Here is a 21,106-nt window from a genome sequence, read left to right as displayed (position 1 = left end):
GGGCTAGGGGCTGCGTGCTTTGGGCCCCTCCCACACAGTTTTGGCACCTGGAGCTGCTGCACATGCGCGCCCACTGTTTTCAGCGCAGGGACCTGGCTCCGCCCCCTACAGCTCGTGCTGCGCCGCGCCCAGCTCCAGAGGGCCTTCAGGGAGCCGGAGAATAGGCAAGTTTTTTTTAGGCGCACTTTCTAGCGCGAAAAACGGGCGTCCAGGTCCGGGCTGCGCCGTTTTAGGCATGGCCCAAACTTGGGCCCAAAATGTGGTATCTGTATCAGTAAAATAAAAGTGGCCATGATTGTCGTAAAAACCCAACCATTTTACTAATGTGCTTTAGGGAAGAAGACATACCGTCTTTACCCAATTTGGCCTATATGTGACTCCAGTCACACACCAACCTGACTGATGCTCATCTGCCCTCCGAAATGACCCAGCAAGCCACTTGCTAGGGCAACTAGGCATGGACATCCACATACCAAGATTAATTTTTAACTAGATTAACAAGAAAGCTACATCTGAGTTCTAAGCACCATATTCTGTTTGGCACAAAGATGTAGTTATGTTCTCAAAACAGGGAAATTCACAATTTCCAAAAGAAATCTTCAAAATAGAAAATGACGCAAGGAAACAACTGTTTCTGTGCCAATAGTATTACTCACTATGGAAAATTGACAATGGACAAAAATTGCAAAGGACATAATAAATGAAAGCTTTGTTTAAATTGTTCAAGCTTAAATGAAAATATCAGTAAAATAATTATTCTAAACTTACAACCAAAGTAAAGCGGATTCCTTTTCACCCTCCAAAACATTGCAATGGGTTGTAGAAAGCAACCAGTTAATTTGCCCAGGAGTTGCAATTTTTTTTTGGAGCAACTTGATTTTTCTGGAGTATCTTAAAAATCCCCATTCTGCACATTTAATTTGTGCCAGTGTGAGTTAGGATTTTTTTTTTAAGTTTAGTTTTTTTTCCCCAAAAGGGGGCGTTACCAGCCATTTTGGACAGCTAATAGTTGCTCCAAACTAACTTAGGCCAACGTATGTGGCCAATTGCGGCCGCACAGAAAAAACCCTTGCGGAAAGTTAAGAAATCAGCGCAGGTAGCCAGGGATTGGGGGGTGGGGGGGGGGGGGAGGAAGCAGAGGACCTTGCAAAGCACGAAACACCTTCACAGCAACTAATACAGATTTTGTACTGTAATATTTGCATAATTTATACATTCCACTATATAAAGCTTCATAAAATATGCATTTTTTAAATATCATTTATATCAGAAGACAAAGGGTTTCATAAAACCATTTATGAATCAAATATTTTGCTGGCAGGGCTATGAACGATGGTTACTTGAACAAGGTACCTGAGGGTGCCCATGCAGTTACTCCCCAATAAGGCACCCGTGGGTGCTGATGGAATGTTTCCAACAGGGTATCTACGGGATTCCATGCAGTTGTTCACTAAGAGTTGGTGGGATTTTTGAAAAATTGACCTAAGTCATGATTACTACCAAAATAAAAGCCACGACCAGATATTTGCTGGTACTGAGACACCAAACCTAAGGAAAGTTTATTCTGGTCATTCTCACCTCTTAACAGCCAGTTGCACTGTGCCATTGACAGAGACTTTTTCTAAATCATTTAAAGAAACTCTCCTCCCCCCGCCCCCACCATTATCAAAACTCTTCTCCTTCACCCCCTCCCGCCCCCCCACCCCACCTGTTCTGTTTCTTAGTCTTCAGCGCGGTAAGGCAGTGGCCGGCCTATGCGGCAGGCCACTCAGCCAGGGATAGGGGCGACGAACATCGGGTCATCCCTTCGGCCAGGGATAGGGGCAGCGAGCATTGGGTCCGGCTCACAGCCTGCAGGACATGCTGGGAGGGCAAGGAGCTACTGTGCATGTGCGCAGACTGCGTGCAGCTGCCGGCACTGTTTTCGGCGCAGGGCTGTAGCTCCGCCCGCCCCCCCCCCCCCCTCCATGAGAAACACCGTGCCAGGACCCTGGACACACAGCAGAGCGGCCAGAATCGTTAGTAAGTTTTTTGGCGCTGTTTTGAGCACACAAAGTCGATGCATCTCGGGAGAGTGCGCCGGAAAAAGGGGTTGGGGCTATTTGGGCCCCATGTTTCTTGAAGTTAAACTCAATAACAACACTAATTGAAGTCATCAATTTCTGCAACAAATTATGACTGACAAAAGTGATCTTAAATGAGCAATAAAGTCCTTATCTCTCTGGTAATTAGTAAAATAAACACACACGGTTTTGCAATTCTGAACTTAAAAAATATTCCTTGATATATTTAAGAGAGTGATAACTTGGTGCAGGTGTGGGGTAGACACACCGAATAAAAACAGTAGCCTGCCTTCCTGTCATCTGCAGTTCAGGGTCAGGCACATAACCAGCTTTTTCTACACTTGGCCAATCAGAAAATACAGCATCCAGAAAAAGAGGCAGGAGGCCAGGAATACAACGTCCAACCTCATTAGCATGGTCCTGTCTGGCCTGTAGCTGCTGCAGGTGCAGGCCATAGTCTGCCTTCACAAGATAGCCATGGGAATCCCAGGGCAGGGCGCAAGCCAAGTGATTCAGGTCTCCATCCCTTTTCCATGGCTCGCAGGATGCTCAGTTCTCGAGGCAAAGGCCAAGAAAATAAACTCCGTTATTTCTGAACAAATGAAGTTAGTGCTGATGGAAAGCTACACAGAAAATGTTCATGCAGGGAACCATCTAACAAAATCATCAAAACAGCATTCAGAATCCCATTCACTCCTTTACCTCCTCAGGAAGTGTAACAAGCATGTCAAGATCTTTTTTCCATGCCACTGTTGATAGAAAATAATCACTGCAGGCTGCAAGCACAGAACGATGAGCACGAAAGGACTTGTTTTCTACAACCACAGTCACGTCACAAAAGAGGTCTTGCTTCCTTTGATCGTTGAGGCTCAGTAGAACACTAGTACTGTGCACAGAGGACTCGTAGGAATATACCAAAGTGTCGCTCTTTTCTCTTACCGACATTCTGTCTCATACCTGGTAAAACAGAAATACAAATGCATCACATGATTTGCACCACAGAAGTTTCAGTTGCAGAGTCCAATTTTATAATCAGATTAATCCAATATTCAGGAAGGAACTCATAAATCTTCCAACTTTATATTTGTTAGCCACTTGCAGTATAATTTTCAGTTCCTTTGTGGCTCAAAAAGATAGGAGACTCAAAATCTCTCCAACCGTTAAGGGTAACAAGACAAAAACTAAAATACAAGTTTAACGATAAAAAAAATTGCTTTTAATAGGTTATGTCGCTAGTTATATTTCTAGCCTATTGCAATCTGATTTATAACAATTTCCTTAAGTTGTCTATTCAAAGGGTTTTTACACTGCATAGCTCGAGGTAAAATCTTAACCTACTATTAACGTGCATGTATCATAGGAAATTCACACAAAAATTGTAAAGACGACTTGGCATCTCATTAAATAACCAGGATATGTCACTGCAACATGCAACTTTGCAAAAACCACAAAAGAAAACAAATTCTTAGTCACTTCAATCAGAGCAACCTATAACTAAGGAGTTGTGAAATCCATTTACTCATTTTCAGGATGCATTTACATTACGGGGTAGTTGTAGAGAATGGAAGCCGGGGATTATAGAAACATAGAAAATAGGTGCAGGAGTACGCCATTCGGCCCTTCGAGCCTGCACCACCATTCAAGAAGATCATGGCTGATCATTCACCTCCGTACCCCTTTCCTGCTTTCTCTCCATACCCCTTGATCCCTTTAACCGTAAGGGCCATATCTAACTCCCTCTTGAATATATCCAATGAACTGGCATCAACAACTCTCTGCGCATACAGTGCAGCTGTCACCTGGTGAATGCAAACCTGTGTTGCATGTTGAGAGATGGTGCACACATCCCCAGTTGTAGCTTGAAACGAGCTGGAGGCATAGAATGAGACTGCAGAAGTAACCTTCACTTCAACTGACAAAGCAGTCCTCCTGATGCTTCTAGGTCGCAGATCTGCTTTGACCAACTCACAGATCTCACTTACAACTTCTTTGTGGCAACATAGCCTTCTGACACAATCTGCATCACTCAGGTGGAGGTACAAATGTCTGTCTCGATATACCCAAGGTGGAGAAGGCCTCCTGCCCAGCACCCTACAGACTCTGATGTCCCTGATGTGATGACATTGAATCAAATGTCTCCTACATAGCACCATGATGCAGAAGGATCGCACAGGGTATGGCATGGTCAATATTGCACCCATACTTAAATTTTACCTTTGAAAGCAGCTCAAAACAGCAGATAAGACAGGTTCACAGTTCTCTCTCTCCCCAAGGTCTAATGGATGGACCACTCCCAAGGTCTTGTGACTTCTCTCTCTCTCGCGGTCTTGTGACTTCTCCCAGTCTCCCTTTCTCCTCCCCCCCCACCCCGGCCCCCTACTCATTGCAGTCTTCAGAAGTCTTCCGATCGGCACCTCGCTCCCCGTGCTCAGTGCATAAGCCTTCCGATCAGCATCTCACTTTCTCTTCTCTTCTCTTCTCTTCTCTTCTCTTCTCTTCTCTTCTCTTCTCTTCTCTTCTCTTCTCTTCTCTTCTCTTCTCTTCTCTTCTCTTCTCTCCCCCCCGGCCTTGTTTTCTAGCCGGGCCCCGAGCCCCGGTGTCCGGGCGCGGGGCCGATTCTGTCGGCCAAAGTTACGACCCTCCAGCCCCGTTTCAAGACGTTCACTGGTGGCGTGAGTAAACAAGAGAAAACTTCTGAAATCCAACAAACTTCCATTTACTACGTTAATCGATAAAAAAAAAAGTTGAACTTTATTATTGATTTTTTTACAGTGTTCTTGACTCCCTCCAAAATCTTCGATTACAAACAATGGGGTCTTTCAGCGCCGATTTGTCAATGTTCGCTGTTTATCTTAAGTGCCCAGAAGGTTTTTTGGGAGTGGCCAGATACGCCGACTGAGGAGGAAAAAATTTTGGCCAAACTGCGAAAAATTATAAAAACCAGCGGAGAATGACGTAAAAAAAAAAACTGGCCGAGAAAAATCGTAACTAAGTCAGTTACGCCGGCGCTGATCACAGGAGGAAACTTTGAAAAAAATACACCAAAAAAAAACGCACGCCAAAGAAATGGCGCAAATGACACGGGAAAATTGAGCCCAAAGGGAGGATGGGGGGGGTAGTGAACTCAGAGAAGAGAGAGTATGGTGAATTGAGATGGAGGTTGAAATCACTAAGGATGAGAAGTCGCTATGAGATAAAATTTTTATGGTGGGCGGTAGAGAATGAGAATTTTAATTGAGATGCGAGAGGGGTCAAAGGCAGCGAGATGCTCAAAAGAGGAAAAGCCAGAGGAGTAGGGGGTAGACCAATTTGTGGTTTGATGATGAGCCATACCCGCCACCACAGAGGAAGGTATAGCCAGGCGGGGAAGCTTCATGTGAGGGTAAGATGTCATCACCCCTCAACCTACAACATCAGCACCACAACAAAGCACTTACCGCCACAAGGTTTCCGTATAACCTGTTTTAAAAATTGCTGAGTGTGTGTGTGTGTGTGTGTGTGTGTGTGTGTGTGTGTGTGCGTGCGCGCGCCGGGGGGGGGGGGGGGGGGAATGAAAGAGTCGTGTCTTTCATGCAGAGTAATCTCTAAACATTTAAACTTTAAAACTGTTGGGACAGAGTGCTCTCCAGTACAGGACAATAGCAATTCAAACAAGGCAATAAAAATGAGCAATTAGAACAGAAAATGCTGGAAATCTCAGCAGGTCAAGCAGTATTTGTGGAGAGAGAGTGTTAACGTTTCAGATCTGTGACCCTTCATAGCAAACTGGCTGACTTGAACCAACTTGGAGACGGGTAGCTGCAATATAAATGCAATATTAATTTGTCATTAAATAGCACAGCTGTCACCAAGACTAGCATGTACAACACATGATTCTATAATTCCTGGAGGGAAAAGGAGCAAGCCTCATTGGCAGCTGTGTTGGATGCTGATTTTGAGTTGCAACAAAAAGAAACAAATTAAATGTAAATAAATTAATTGGTTACTTGATTTTACATAATTAAAAGTGCACTATATGATGCAAGTCATTTTATAAAGCAATAAATGCTTAGCAATATAATTTTGGAACATTATAATGAACATATGTAATACTTAGTGACATTCATGTTGCACAGATGGAGCTCAAAAGGGAACTAAAGCTTTAGTGACAATTATTTAGCATAAAGATAAAAAGAATTTTTAAAAATTTGATGTTATTTCCTGTATATCACATTCATCAGCCAAAATAAAAGAAATCCAATCCATCAAAAGTTTGATATCCCATTCAAAAGAACTTACATTTTTATAGAGCCTTTTACATCCCAAAGTGCTTTACAGCCAATGAAATACTTTTTGAAGTGTAGCCAGTGTTGTAATGTAGGAAGTAGCTGAATCCGAATAAAGTTTAAAGTACAGGATGATACTTTGGCAGAAATTATTTTACTGTGGAATTCGAATTATAGTTATACGGTTCTATGTCCTTTGTTTATACTATGATGGTATGAGAACATCCCTCAATTGCCACAAGTTTGAGGTGATATTTGTTGTGACCTTAAGACAAACAATTGTTACAGTACTGGTCCTATGCATTTTTGTTACTAGTCTGGAGACAAGACTATTTTTTTGTACTTAAGGCACACAACTATATATGCAAGTGGAAAAATGCACAACACCTTGGAAATCCAGCACAAACTGCCATAAATTCAATGGACACAGGTTTGAATCCCCATACCTCATGAAATTTGATATTTCACGCTCTTATCCATTTTTCCAAATATATGCTGTCCCACTACCCCAACCACTTACTTTTGGTCCCCCAAGCCTAGCAGTATTTCCCAATACAGGAGGGGAAGTGATAAAAGAGGAACAAAACATTCGTTGGGAAGTGGCACTTTATACAGGACAATATGAATCACTAAGATATGCTGACTAATTATTTTTAAAAAAGCTCTTAAATAGAAAATGGCTAACTGGAAATGCAACAAAAGAAATTTACAGTTATACAGCACCTTTCACAACCTCAGCATCCCAAAGTGCTTCACAGCCAGTTATAAAAGTATAAAGTTTTGCAGCTAGGTAGTTGATGTGACCATGTAATTATTTTTAAAAAATCCCAAGTGGATGCACATAACACACTAGTGTGTCCATCCAAACATCTGTAAATTGCTCCAATTTTCCCTTCCTCACCTTGTTAGAAAATTCAGTCTTCACTCTGCCTTCTATTAGATTAGTGCTGCACTGCATCAGGAACTCAGTATGCAGAGTAACTGCAGACACAAGTAACAGCTTAAAACACTGCACCATAGCACTGCATGTGAACTGGTTGGCCCAAGTCATGTAAATTCAGTAAGACACACTGGTGTTACTCAGCTTTTATTTTGTATTAATGAAACTACAATACACACCTCTCATTTCAGTTTTTAAATGAAGTGTCAGAAAGGAAAGACAAATCTGGAGGAGGATAGAAAAAATGTATTACAAACTGGGCCAGGGGTATACTACTGCTCTAAATTTATGCAGTTAACAGAATCCTACTCTTAAAATAGAAAAGATCACAAAATATATCAGTTTTTAAAAATTACCAGCCAGGAGCTCAAATGTCAAATTTCTGCTGAATATTTGTTGAAAATAACTGCTTAAATGGGGTATTAATGCAGGGACTGGAATATTTGAAGCTAGGTTAGATAAAGCACAATTGAATGCAAGGTAATACTCCCTCCACTCTGAACAAGTCTCAGAAGAGCATCACTTACTTAGTGTAATATTTTTCCATTTCCTACACTAGGTTCCAAATAAGATTGCCAATTTGATACAATTAGTGCTAAATTATGGGTAGTTTTTTGCAATGGGCCATTCGCACTAGGGCTGAACTGATACTGCCAAAACCCATTTCATGCAAGAGCCATTTCATGTAGAATGCTTAAAACAGGCATGTCTGTCCCATGATTCTGAATGGATTTGAACCCAATTCCCAAAATCTAAATTTCTCCACCCAGCCCTTCCACCACCCAATTCTGATCCAGTTTAAAATATTGACACTATTTACTGAATGCAAATATGAACTTCTATTATGGATTAAAATTACCGAGGTTATATAATTAAGACCGTAACAAGATCACAACAGATTCTCAAAAAGGATTGCTAAAGTTTGAATAGAATAGATTGAATCTGATGTTACAGTAATCCAAGAAAATTCACCATTTTGTAAATCATTACATAGGCAGTCTGATGACAATGCCAAAACATCATGTAGTAGTTTCATAATTATTCAGCAAATTGGAAGCTTTTTTCACGATGTTTGGGGTTGTGGGGGTGGTGGGCAGGGGGTGATGGGAGGTAAGAAGGAGAACAGAGAGAGAAAGTCAAAAGAAGAAAATGTGGTAAGAAAAAGCCAAGATGGCTGACTGCTTATGTACAAAAACAAATAAGATGTAAACAGAAATGTTTCTATAAATTAAAGACATTTAATACAGAATTGAGCACAAGGAACAACAAAAGAAAACGAAGGCTGTTATTAGATCAGCAAAAAAGCTAATGGAAAAAAGGATTGTAGACAACTGTGGAAGTAATGGGAAAAACTTATTCAGTTATGTGAAGAATCAGAGAACTATCAAAGACTATTGGGTCACTGAAGGATGTTCAAGAACTGGTTACAAAGGACTCACTGGGTATGGCGGAAATATTAAATGAGTACTTTGCATGGGTCTTCACCCTTGAAAATGATGCTCAACTACTAGAATGTAATAATGTTAGTAACAAAACTAGTATTGACATTAACATATAATTTTAGAAAGAATTACGAACCTAAAAATAGATAGAGCAGTCGGACCAGATGATATCTACCAGAGGATCGTCATGGAGATGGAGCACTTGCTGTGCAAGCCCCTAGCCTATATTTTTAATTGCTTACTGCACTCTGGAATGGTTCCTGTAGACTGGAAGGAGGCTAATGTAGTCCCCATCTTTAAAAGGTGACAACAGACCTGGGTAACTGTAGACCCATTAGTTCATCAGCAATAGGCAAGATGCTTGAAGGAATCATTAGGGATGCAATATATGAATACTTGGATAGAGAGGGACATATTAGAGACACCCAACATGGCTTCATAAAAAGGTCATGTCTTACAAACCTAATTGTATTTTTTGAAGAAGTTGCAAAGTTGGTGGATGAGGGAAGTCCAGTAGGCATTGTCTACTTTGATTTCCAAAAAGCTTTTGATAAGGTACCGCACAAGAAGCTTTTCTACAAGATCGGAGCCTCTGGTATTAGTGGTAATATATTGAGCTGAATTCAGAACTGACTGCAGGACGCAGACAAAAAGTAGGTATAGATGGATTTGGATCTGTTTGGAGACTGGTCACCAGTGGTGACCCACAGGGATCAGTCTTTGGATTGTTGCTCTTTTTATTAATGATCTGGATGGAGGTGTTAAGGGCACAATCTACAAATTTGGAGATACCAAAATCTGTTAGAACTGTAGATGCTGCTCATCTGCTTCAGGCAGATCTTAATGTGTTGGGAGATTGGGCTAAAGACTGAAAAATGATGTATAATTTAGATAAGTGCAGTGTTATGCATGTGGGCAGGGCAAATGCTCAACATTCATACACCCTTCAGGGAAAGGCATTATTAAAGATGGTGAAGATAGGAAAAGATTTGGGCATTCTAGTGCGTGCACATCCTTAAAAGGTTCATGACGCTAGAGCAAATAGGATGTTGGAGTGTTTCCATGGGACAATTGAGTATAAGACAAGGTATACTGTTTTGTCCTTGTACAAGACTTTAGTCAGGCCGCACTTGGAATACTGTCCAGTTTTGGTCTCCTCACATGGTGGGGTGATATGGAGGCTTTGGAAAGGGTGCAGAGGAGGGCCACTAGACTAATTCCAAGTCTAAAGCATCTTTATTATCAAGATAGGCTAAAAGAGTTGGGACTCTATACCTTAGAGAAGCTACAAGATAATGAAATTAATAGATTGTGTTCCAGCTGACAGGTTAGGCAGGGTCCAGGGGCATACATTTAAGTTGTACAAGGCTAGATGTCAGGAGATGGTTCTTTCCCAGAGAATGGTGAATCTCTGGAACAGACTGCCGTCTAGTGTGGAGGATGCGGACTCGCTTAATTCCTTCAAGCGAGAGCTGGATTTGTTTCTGACTGGGACAGAGATCACCTTTTACAAAAAGTAGGTACTGCAGAGAATTCAGGGCCAGAGTGATCTCCTGGACTAGCTTTGATCGCCTAGATGGATTGGAGAGGAATTTTCCAGAGTTTTATTCCCCAAATTGGCCTGTTTTTTTTTTAAATCTGTTTTTTTTGGCCTCTCCCAGGAGATCACATGGTATATCGCAATTGTGCGCGACAGACTCAATGGACCAGATGGTCTTTACCTGTTCGTAACCAGTTACCACACTGTATACAGCACTCTAAGAAACATTCACTGCTCTATGAATCATTCATAGCATTACAAGTTTGATGACCATGCTAAAAATTTAATAAAGCAACTTCAGAATTATTTAGCAGAGTGGAAGTTTTTTGGGAGGTTGGGGTCAGGGATAAGTCAGCCAACTAACTAACACTTGCTTGTTGAACTTGCACGGTCCTTGCAATCAACAACCTGTTATTAAGCTGCAAAGTTAAAGAGGATAGGAAATATTATTTTCCACCTCCTCCCCAAAACACACAGTAGATTCATACTTTATACATTGCACATATCAATTTAATGTTTCAAATATAGTAAATTAATTTATTGTGTTTTTGAGTTCATATACTTATTTATAGCAATAATTACGTCCTGTAAGCAAAAACTGTTAATTATTCAACCAATTTCTATCAGAGCTTTTAACATGCATCCTCAGTCCTGAGAACATCTTTTCAAATCATATCTGCTGCAATACATTCTAATAGGGCATTCTTAATCTATTTATCTGCATGAATGTCTCTTAGTTACTTTTTCATGTAATCCATTCAAACAAATTAGTATGGCCAGAGATATCTAATTAATTCAGAAAACCAAAAATCAAGTCCAGCAGATATGCTCCAATGATATCAGTGAAGAGGATCCTTGTGCAGTGCATTTAATAAGAACATAAGAAATAGGAGCAGGAGTATGTCATTTGGCCCCTCGAGCCTGCTCCGCCATTTAATAAGATTATGCCTGATCTGATCATGAACTCCGCTCCACTTCCCTGCCCATTCCCCATCACCCTTTATTCCCTTAACGCTTATATTCATCACTATGGTATGTGCAGTTCATGTGCTTTCAGAGGAGCAAAGCTATTCTTATAAACAGTGCACACAAATTAAAAAGTGGCTTCCAACCAATCTCAAAACAAATCAGAGCATTAAAAAAATCTCAACTCAACCACAACCTCCTATGGTTTAACTAAAGGCACCCAGAGAGCACCGAGCAGATCTGTCCTGCTCCCCAACTGAAAATTGTGTGCTTTTTTGAACTTTCTTGACTATCTAGGAAATAGTAAATTTATACGATACCAGATTACCTTTGTAGCGTTGGTCAATTTGAAATTATGCTTTTGCAAGGGGGAGGAAAACATCTCAATTGAAAGGACTTGGAGGTTTAAGAAATTTACTGAGACACATTGAAGTAATTTTTTTTGATAGGTTCCTGTAAAATACCATGTTTTCCTTGCCCAATGCAGGTAGATAAGTAAGTTCATCAATTTGTTCCCTCACATATTATTGTTGCATTATTATTTCTACACATGCCTCACAGGGGAAAAGCAAATATTTCCCAGGATATCAAATAGGTAGGATGTCCTACTTGTTTATGTTGCGGGTTTTTACAGACTCAAATACAAAATTTAAGGGATTAATTTAATTTGCATCGTTCCTTCTTTACCAAATAGCTCTGGAACAATACCCATCACCACCAAAGAATCCTAGAATGATGCAGCACAGGAGGGAATTCAGCCCATCATGCCTGTGCCAGATCTTTGAAAGAGCAATCCAATTAGTCCCACTCTCTTGCTCTTTCCTCATAGCCCTGCAAATTTTTCATTCGAGTATTTTCAATTCCCTTTCGAAAGTTAGTATTGAATCTGTTTCTACCACACTTTTAGGTAATGCATTCCAAATATTAATAACTTACTGTGTAAAAACATGTCTCCTCATCTCTTCTTTGCTTCGTTTGCCAATTAACTTAACTCTGTGTTCTCTGGTTACCAACCCTTCTGCCTCTGGAAACAGTTTCTCATTATTTACTCTTAAAATCCTTCACGATTTTAAACGTCTCATGAAATCTCCCCAAATTTTTCATTCAAGTATTTTCAATTCCTCTTTGAAAGTTATTACAGGTACAGTGTCTGAAATCCGGAATCCTCGGGACTGAACTTGTACCGGTTTTTGGGTTTTTCCAGATTTCAGACAAGAAAATCAATAGTCTGAAATCCGGAATTCTCAGGACCAAATCCCTGCCGGATTTCGGACCACATTCGTACCGGATTTCGGGTTTTGCCGAATTTCGGAACTTGCCGAATTTCGGAACTCATCGCCTGCTGATCCTCCGTTCCTCACCAAAATGTCCGGTTTTCGGACAATTCTGGTTTTTGGAATTCCGGATTCAGGACGTTGCACCTGTGTTGAATCTGCTCCCATCATACTTTTAGGTAGTGCATTCCAGATAATAACTTACTGTGTAAAAACATGTCCCCTCACCTCTTCTTTGGTTCTTTTGCCAATTACCTTAAATCTGTGTTCTCTGGTTACCAACCCTTCTGCTGCTGGAAAGTTTCTCATTATTTACTCTTATTAAAATTCTTCATGATATTGAACATCTCTATAAAATCTCCCCTTAACCTTTTCTGCTCCAATGAGAACAACCCCACTTTCTCTAGTTGCTCCACGTAACTGACCAAATCTGTTGGAATTTTTTGCGGTTGTAACTAGCAGGGTAGATAAGGAGGAACTGGTTGATATAGTGCATTTGAATTTTCAAAAAGCGTTCAATAAGGTGCCAAGAGATTATTACACAAAATTACAACTCATGGGATTTGGGGGGGGGGGGGGGGGGATATATTAGCATGGATTGAGGATTGGTTAATGGAAAGAAAACAGTAGAAATTAACAGGTCATTTTCAGGTTGGCAGGCTGTAACTAGTGGGGTATCGGAAGACAGTGCTTGGGTCTCTGCTATTTACAATCTAGATTAATGACTTAGATAAAGGGACCGAGTGTAATGTATCCACGTTTGCTGGTGTTAAAGTTAAGTGGGAAAGCAAGTTGTGAGGACAATGCAAAGAGGATGCAAAGGAATACAGACAGATTAAGTGAGTGGGCAAGAACATGGCAGATGAAATATAATGTGGAGAAATGTGAACTTATCCACTTTGATAGGAAAAATAGAAAAGCAGAATATTTTTTAAGTGGTGAGATATTGGGAAATGTTGGTATTTCAAAGGGATCTGGGTGTCCTTGTACATGAAATCACTGAAAGTTAACATGCAGGTACAGCAAGCAATTAGGAAAGCAAATGGTATGTTAGCCTTTATTGCAAAAGGATTGGAGTGCAATAGTGAAGAAGTCTTACTAATGATATAGGGCCTTGGTGAGACCACACCTGGCGTATTGTGTACAGTTTTGGTCTCCATATCCAAGGAAGAATATACTTGCCTTAGAGGAAGTGCAACAAAGGTTCACTGGACTGATTTCTGGGATGGGGGATTGTCCTATGAGGAGATATTGAGTAGGTATTCCCTAGAGTTTAGAAGAATGAGAAGTGGTCTGATTGAAACATATAAAATTCTTAAGGAATAAAAACAGAAAATGCTGGAAATCTCAGCAGGTAAGGCAGCATCTGTGGAGAGGAAGCAGGGTTAACATTTCGGGTCGATGACAAAGTATTTTGCTTTTGTAAAATTCTTAAGGAGCTTGAGAGGATAGATCTCGAGAGGATGATCCCCCTTGGCTGGGGAGCCTAAAGCTAGGGGTCACAGTCTCAGAATAAGGGGTCAGCCATTTAGAACAGAGATGAAGAGAAATTTCTTCACTCAAAAGGTTGTGAATCTTTGAAATTCTCTACCCCAGAGGGCTGGTGCTGCTCAGTTGTTGAGTATATTGAAGACACAGATCGATAGATTTTTAGATACTAAGGGAGTCAAGGGACATGGGGATACTGCGGGAAGCTGAATTAGGTCAGCCATGATCTTATTGAATGGCGGAACAGGCTTGAAGAGCCAAATGGTCAACTCCTGTTCCAATTTCTTGTGTTCTTAAGGCCCACATCCCTGGTACCATCCTATTGCATCTCCTTTGCACCCTCTCCAAGGCCTTGACATTCCCCCCAAAGTATGGTGCCCAGAAATGGACACAATAGTCCAGTTGGGGCCTAACCAGTAATTTATAAAGGTTTAGCATAACTTCCTTGATTTTGTATCCACACTGCCACTGCCCCTTTATTTCCATCGACTTCAATTTTGCGAACAAGTCTATTAAGTTGCCTTTTTAAAGTCCATATACGCACTACCTTCATCAAATAATTCAATCAAGTTAATCAAATACGATTTGTCTTTAATAAATCTGTGCTGAGTGTCATTTATTATCCGATATTTTCAAAGTGACAATTAATACTGTTTGATTTATGGGTCCAAATTTCCCCAGCCACTTAGAGCGGCGTAGTTAGACATGGTGCACCAACTTCGTGGTGGAGAAAACGCACAGAAAATTTCCGGGATAATTTGGCCACTCCTGGATCCCTGTGGTCCCGCAGCGAAACCTGGGGGGGCGGGCGGAGCTTGAGTCACGCTTGCTCAGCGCAGCCGGTGGGGGGGAGGGGCTTGGGCCCAGCGTGTCTTCGAGTGCGGGCAGGGGGACGCATGTCCGTTTGTGCGTGCGCGCATGCACAATGCGCGTTGAAGTGTGTGCGCATGAGCAATGGGCCATGAACCTTGGCTATTTAAAGGGAGAGCATCCAAATTGCATCAGCAGCATTGGAAGTGGGCCATATTGGAAGGTAAGGTGTTAATATTGATTTTTGGGTGGCTGAGGGAGTGGAAAGGAGTGCTGCATAGGTGTATGTGAGAACGGTGTTTTTTCAAAATTACCTGAGTGTGAATCCGATACACCAATGACGCAAGAGAATGCAACAAGAACGAAGAACTTCTTGCATGAGGAAGTGGAGAAAATAGTCACCATCATTGAGGGCAGGAGCTGGATATCAGCAAGAGTGATCCCACAAAAGTTCCACCCAAAAAAAATGAGGAGAACCTAGATGCAAAAGAATTCTCCGCAGGGGTGAAGACCGCAATAACTGGAAGCCAGTGTAAAAAGAAATGGCAGGACGTTGGTCAAGTAGTGAGCGTAAGTATGCTCAACACCCTCCCGGATGCTCCTCCTTCACTTAGGGCAGTCTTGGGCCAAAAATTCCCAGGTGTCTGTGGGGATGTTGCACTTTATCAAGGAGGCTTTGAGGGTGTCCTTGAAACATTTCCTCTGCCCACCTGGGATTGCTTGTCATGTAGGAATTCACAGTAGAGCGCTTGCTTTGGGAGTCTCGTGTCGGGCATGTGGACGATGTGGCCCGCCCAATGGAACTGGGGATGTTGGCCTGAGCGAGAACCTTTCCTTTGACTACCCTTTTACTATTTATATATTTATCAAAGACTTGGGTTCTCTTTTATGTTACCTGCTAATCTATTCTCCTTCATTCCCTTTAGCCCTCATTTCCTTCCTCAGTTCTCCTCTGTACTTTCTGTATTCAGCTTGGCTCTCTACTGTATTGCCTCCTTTTACAATTTCATTTTAATCTCCATATTTTAGTCATCCAGGGAGTTCTAGCTTTGGACGTCCTTTCTTTTCCCCTCATGGGAATATGTCTAGACTATATCTTAACTAACTCCTCTGTGAAGGCTCATTTATTATTTTACCTGCCAATCTTGGATTCCAATCCACCTAAGCCAGATCCCCTCTCAAATCACAAAATGACCCTCCGCCAGTTTCACTGTTCCCTGTCCTTTTCCTTAGCGACTCTAAACCTAATGATACTGTGATCCCCATTTCCCAAATGCTTCCCCACTTAAACATGCTACACTTGCTTCACTTCATTCCCCAGAACCAGATCCAGCACTGCTTCCTTCCTCATTGGGCTGTAAACATACTGATCAAGAAAGTTCTCATATACATTTGAGAAATTCCTCCCCCTCTTTGCCCTTTGCACTGTTATTTCCCCAGTCTACATTAGGATAATTATGAAACGGTTCTCCTTAAACAAATGTTTAAATTCAAAATATTCCTCCAAACTTGAATAATAGTACAGTCCTTCCAGAATTTCCACTTTTTTTTTGCTGTTTCTCTCGCATTCTCTTTCAGACACACGAAAATAAAGTGAATGCAACTGGCGTAACCATTGAGAACAGATTCCAAAATAAACAATGAAGATTTTCAAAGGTAGAGTTTAATTTGACATGCATGTTGTTATATATGTGGACTTGTGTTTACTCTGTATAGCCACCAGAGGGCTCATCCCTGGAGTCCTTAGGGATCCCATAATCCCTTGGGAGCACAGGTATTTAAGGAGGCTTCACAGGTTGGAGAGGCACTCTGGAGACCTGCAATAAAAGACTACGGTCACACTTTATTTTGAGCTCAGTTTGACTCTTTCTCCATACACAACATATGTAGCATTATTTTTTTGTTAAACGAACAATCCTTGAACATCGTAACTTGCACTTTTTGCAGCAAAGTCAAAAAGTTTATACTTTATCTTGCTTTGATGTTATACATAAAAAAAACAAATTCTGGCGGCTTCCAGCGCTCTTAAAAATGGTTACCATTCGAAATTTTTTCCTCAGTAATTTTTCATTGATGCACAGGAGCAGAGAAGGAAGCAGGACTTACAAACACAAGTGCTAGTCTCGCTGTCAATCATAAAAAAGTATACTGGGAGTTGTAAGCACAGATTACTGAGAGTTATTGCTTGCTGCTTGTTGAGTCTCTTCAGCAGACATTGATGGGCAGAGAAACGCCATGTAGTTAAGTTGTTTGGGAGACACAGGCCTTTGACTGAAAATACATGTTGTATTTTCTAATGTTTATTATGTCACAAACCTTATTTCCTGGAGCTAGTATTCAGCATATTGGGAAAAGGAATTTCAAGAGTATTTAAAACAATTTAGTTTGTTCTCTTACTGCTCTTTGTATTTGTCGCTGTCAGCTGACTGCTAATTTTTGATTGGAAGTTTGTTTTTTAAATTATTGATTGGTAATTTTCAATCCTGCTTGTTATGTTGATTGCAAGTTCTGTACCTGTCGAATTGTGATTTGTTGCTGTTTTATGAACATAAAATTTCAGTCAATTAAGCGCAAGTATGACTGGGAAATTTGCACATTACACTGAAAGTGTGAATAACAAAACACAATAGATACAAGAAGAATCTTGCGTACAGCACATACTTCCTGTAATCGTCACTTTTGCTTCCTGTAACACTTTCTTGCCATGTTATTTGTCATACTTAAATTTACCATGTTAATTATACTTACTTTCTAATGACTCTTCCCAGCTCCATCTCGAAGGCAGGTGGCACTTTGTCCACAGTGCCACTCATGTCACGTCTGCAAAGATTAAGTCCGTCACCCAATGCTTCCGTTGCTACCTCTCTCGGCTCACTCCTGTTGACTCCCCTCCTACTGTGAGATTGCCTCATCAAGATACTAAAAGTCCGAAAGGCCGCTCAAAGCTGGTTCTCGATCATAGCCGGGAACAAAGCTTTTGGGATTTTGTTATTGGGAGCTGGGATTACCAAAAGGGGCTACCCACCATTGACCAACCATGCCTGCATCCTGCTGCGCCCTCCTCTTGCCTCCACTGCTCTATTTACACCAGCTGCCATGCTTTCCCCCCTTTCTCACAAATACAGACCTTCTTCTCCCCCCACCCCTAGCACTGTGCTCTCACCCATCACCTAGGCATCAGCATTAAAAGTATAGTATGCTCTTTAAAGAACTGAGAGGTGAGGCCTATGTACTAGCCATGAAGCATCCTGAAAACATTGTTCCTGCTTTCCCAGGATCGATCTACCTCCCAGTACTCTCACACCCAGTTACTATCACACACCATCCAAATCTCTCACAACCAGTACCGGTACTACCCTCCCAGCACTGCCATGCCCCAACATTCCCCCTTCCACTATTTCAGGAGTTCCAATGCACCAGCTCCAGTATTGGCAGACCCCACAATTTCCATCCCACTACCCCAACACACAAGTACACCCTCTCCAAAACTTCCACCTCCCCAAAGCCCCACTGTTCCTCTCATACTCATAGAGCATTATCCCAATACTACCAAAACACAACACTGCTCAGTACTTATACATGCCTCCTACCAACTATAACCTGTAATATCTTCCCTACCATCATCCTGTGGAACCTGGACTAAAAAAGGCAAGATATCAATTCAGTACATAGCTAAACAAACAAAATAAAAATTCAAGGGCATCTGAATTTACACTGAATTCAGTAACTTGGCTCTTTGCACTATGACGGAGTTGTACTATATCATTCATATCCGTAAGCGAGTGATAAGAAGGATTCCTGCATGTTTAATCAAATTTACTATGCTCAACATTTTAGATGAAAAATTAGGGCAGGTTTTAAGTAAAAAGGACTCCTGGTAAATTAATATTTTACATCTTACTTAAAGGTTATTCAACCTTAATATATACTTTAATGGTGGGTGTACAACTATCTATCCAAGCATGTTTCTTCCAAGAATAGGCAAAAATACACTGGCATAAAATGTATTAATCTAGATATTCAGCGCTTGTATTGTAATCTGAATGCTGCAAATTATGCAACATGACTGAGACAGGCTGTCAGCCAAGATCGGCAATGAAACAGCAAAGTGCTGATCTCATGCAGTTATGCTGACAAACGATGAGCAAGCACTTTCCGGTTTCTTCACATCATTGCTTCCCTAAATAACCCTGCCATAGGCAATCCCACAGACCTCTTTTTACTTTAGCATAATTAACAGAACTTTAAAAAGGAACATCTGTATTTTTTTTAAATAATGAACTTATAGCAAATTTACACCATTAAAATGTACCTCAGAAAACTACAGGCTGTAATTATTAGAAAACAAACCACAGTTTCTAGTGTAATCTTTACTGTACCATTTAATCCAGTAAGAATATTGTATTACATAAATGTATGACTTTCATAGAAATATACACTCAACCCTCAACTCTACAGTGCAGTACACCAGTTAGCTTTTTGTAACCTGTAGATGAGCTACAGTGGATGGCCAAATTATCAGGCCAATAGATAATGAAAACATGTTTTCTTCGGATTCAAGCTGGTTTCAACAAATTTTCCAAATGGATTTTAAACCCAACAAGTTGTAGTCTGTTTTTTTTTTAAAAAAGGATAAAAAAAAACTTCAAGCACTTTGGAGCTTGTAGTTAGAAAAAATGATTCAGAGTCAGGAGGAGAGGTTATTGCAAACCAGTTTTTGCGTTTTGTCAGGTTTAGAAGTACAGGACTTATGCTATGGTAGAGAATTGAAAGGAGCGAGAGGAAGAGGACAATCAAAATAATTAAGAAATTCACTTTCAAGGAAATTGCTATGTATTGGAGACCTGATTAAGTGGTGGAAAGGGACAGATCAATAAAAGCATTAGTACCATTTTAAAATAATTGTGTAAAATAAACTAACCTTATGGAAATTAGCTGGTTGGTGATATGTGGCATTCCAGGTGTGGCCTCACCAATACCTTATATAGCTGTAGCAAGACTTCCCTGCTTTTATACTCCATCCCCTTTGCAATAAAGGTCAAGATTCCATTGGCCTTTCTGATCACTTGCTGTATGGGTATGGAGAGAAAGCAGGAAAGGGGTACTGAGGTGAATGATCAGCCATGATCTTATTGAATGGTGGTGCAGGCTCGAAGGGCCGAATGGCCTACTCCTGCACCTATTTTCTATGTTTCTATGTTACCTGCATACTATCCTTTTGTGTTTCATGCACAAGTATCCCCAGGTCCCGCTGTATTGCAGCACTTTGCAATCTTTCTCCATTTAAATAATAACTTGCTCTTTGATTTTTTTTTGCCGAAGTGCATGACCTCACACTTTCCAACATTATACTCCATCTCCCAAATTTTTGCCCACTCACTTAGCCTGTGTATGTCCTTTTGCAGATTTTTTTGTGTCCTCCTCACACATTGCTTTTCCTCCCATCTTTTGTTTCAGCAGCAAACTTGGCTACACATTGAGTCCCTTCTTCCAAGTCGTTAATATAGATTGTAAATAGTTGGGGTCCCAGCACCAATCCCTGCAGCACCCCACTAGTTACTGGTTGCCAACCAGAGAATGAACCATTTATCCCGACTCTGTTTTCTGTGGATCAGATGATGGCAATGAGTGCGGAGAGCATTGACCTTATCCAATCACTTTTGGACACTATCAGTGGGATGGGTGATGAAGTATCGGGACGGTCGGAAGAAATAACAACACACTCATGAGAAATGGGAACACTGTCAGGGCACATGAGGGAGGCAATGTCAGTTTTAGCTGCTGCAATAAGGGAACAAACCCAGATCCCACGCCCATTGAAAGAATCAACTGCCGCTCCCATTCCAATTCCCAGACCAGCCTCTGAAAAGGCCCAAGCCAGGCCCGCCACATTACCGCCTGTCTTCCACCGCCCCCACCAAATCAAGGAGTGGGTATTACCAGAGATATTCGAAAGAATAAGCTTGGTACCGAGAGAAATGCTGCACCACCGCCTGCGGGCAGGGGTGGAGTCACCAAGACAAAGCGCAGCGAGTGGCAATAGAATAAGGTGGAGGAGAAATGGGTGCAGCCTTTCTTTGTTGTTGTTGTTGTTATTATTACTGATGTTACTGTTGTAACTTTTCTCAAATTAAACATTTTTTGTAAGTTATGTAAATTTACAAGCTGGTCAGTGATCTTAATTGAAAACTTTAAAGTTTGATACAAGAATATTTTGAATAAAATATAGTTTACATTATAACTGAATCATTTCCATTATTTGTTCCTTTAACACAACACATTATGGAACAGGTCGAAACAGTTAAGATGGTTCATATG

General features: G+C 41.0%; 1 protein-coding gene across 2 annotated transcripts in view; it reads right to left on the bottom strand.

Annotated features, from left to right (window-relative positions):
* LOC139275999 (transcription regulator protein BACH1-like) overlaps window positions 1-21,106 on the bottom strand; it is a 104,259-nt gene that overhangs the window by 49,172 nt on the left and 33,981 nt on the right. For both annotated transcript variants that reach the window (XM_070893314.1, XM_070893315.1), the window contains exon 2: window positions 2,766-3,020. In XM_070893314.1, coding sequence (XP_070749415.1) covers window positions 2,766-3,008 — 243 coding nt within the window. In that variant the 5' untranslated portion in view covers window positions 3,009-3,020. The remainder of the gene's footprint in view (window positions 1-2,765; window positions 3,021-21,106) is intronic.

The sequence above is a fragment of the Pristiophorus japonicus genome, chromosome 11 (genome assembly GCF_044704955.1).
Source record: "Pristiophorus japonicus isolate sPriJap1 chromosome 11, sPriJap1.hap1, whole genome shotgun sequence".
NCBI lineage: Eukaryota > Metazoa > Chordata > Chondrichthyes > Pristiophoridae > Pristiophorus > Pristiophorus japonicus.
Note: the sequence above shows the minus strand (reverse complement) of the source record. Positions and strands in the feature narration are given on the sequence as shown.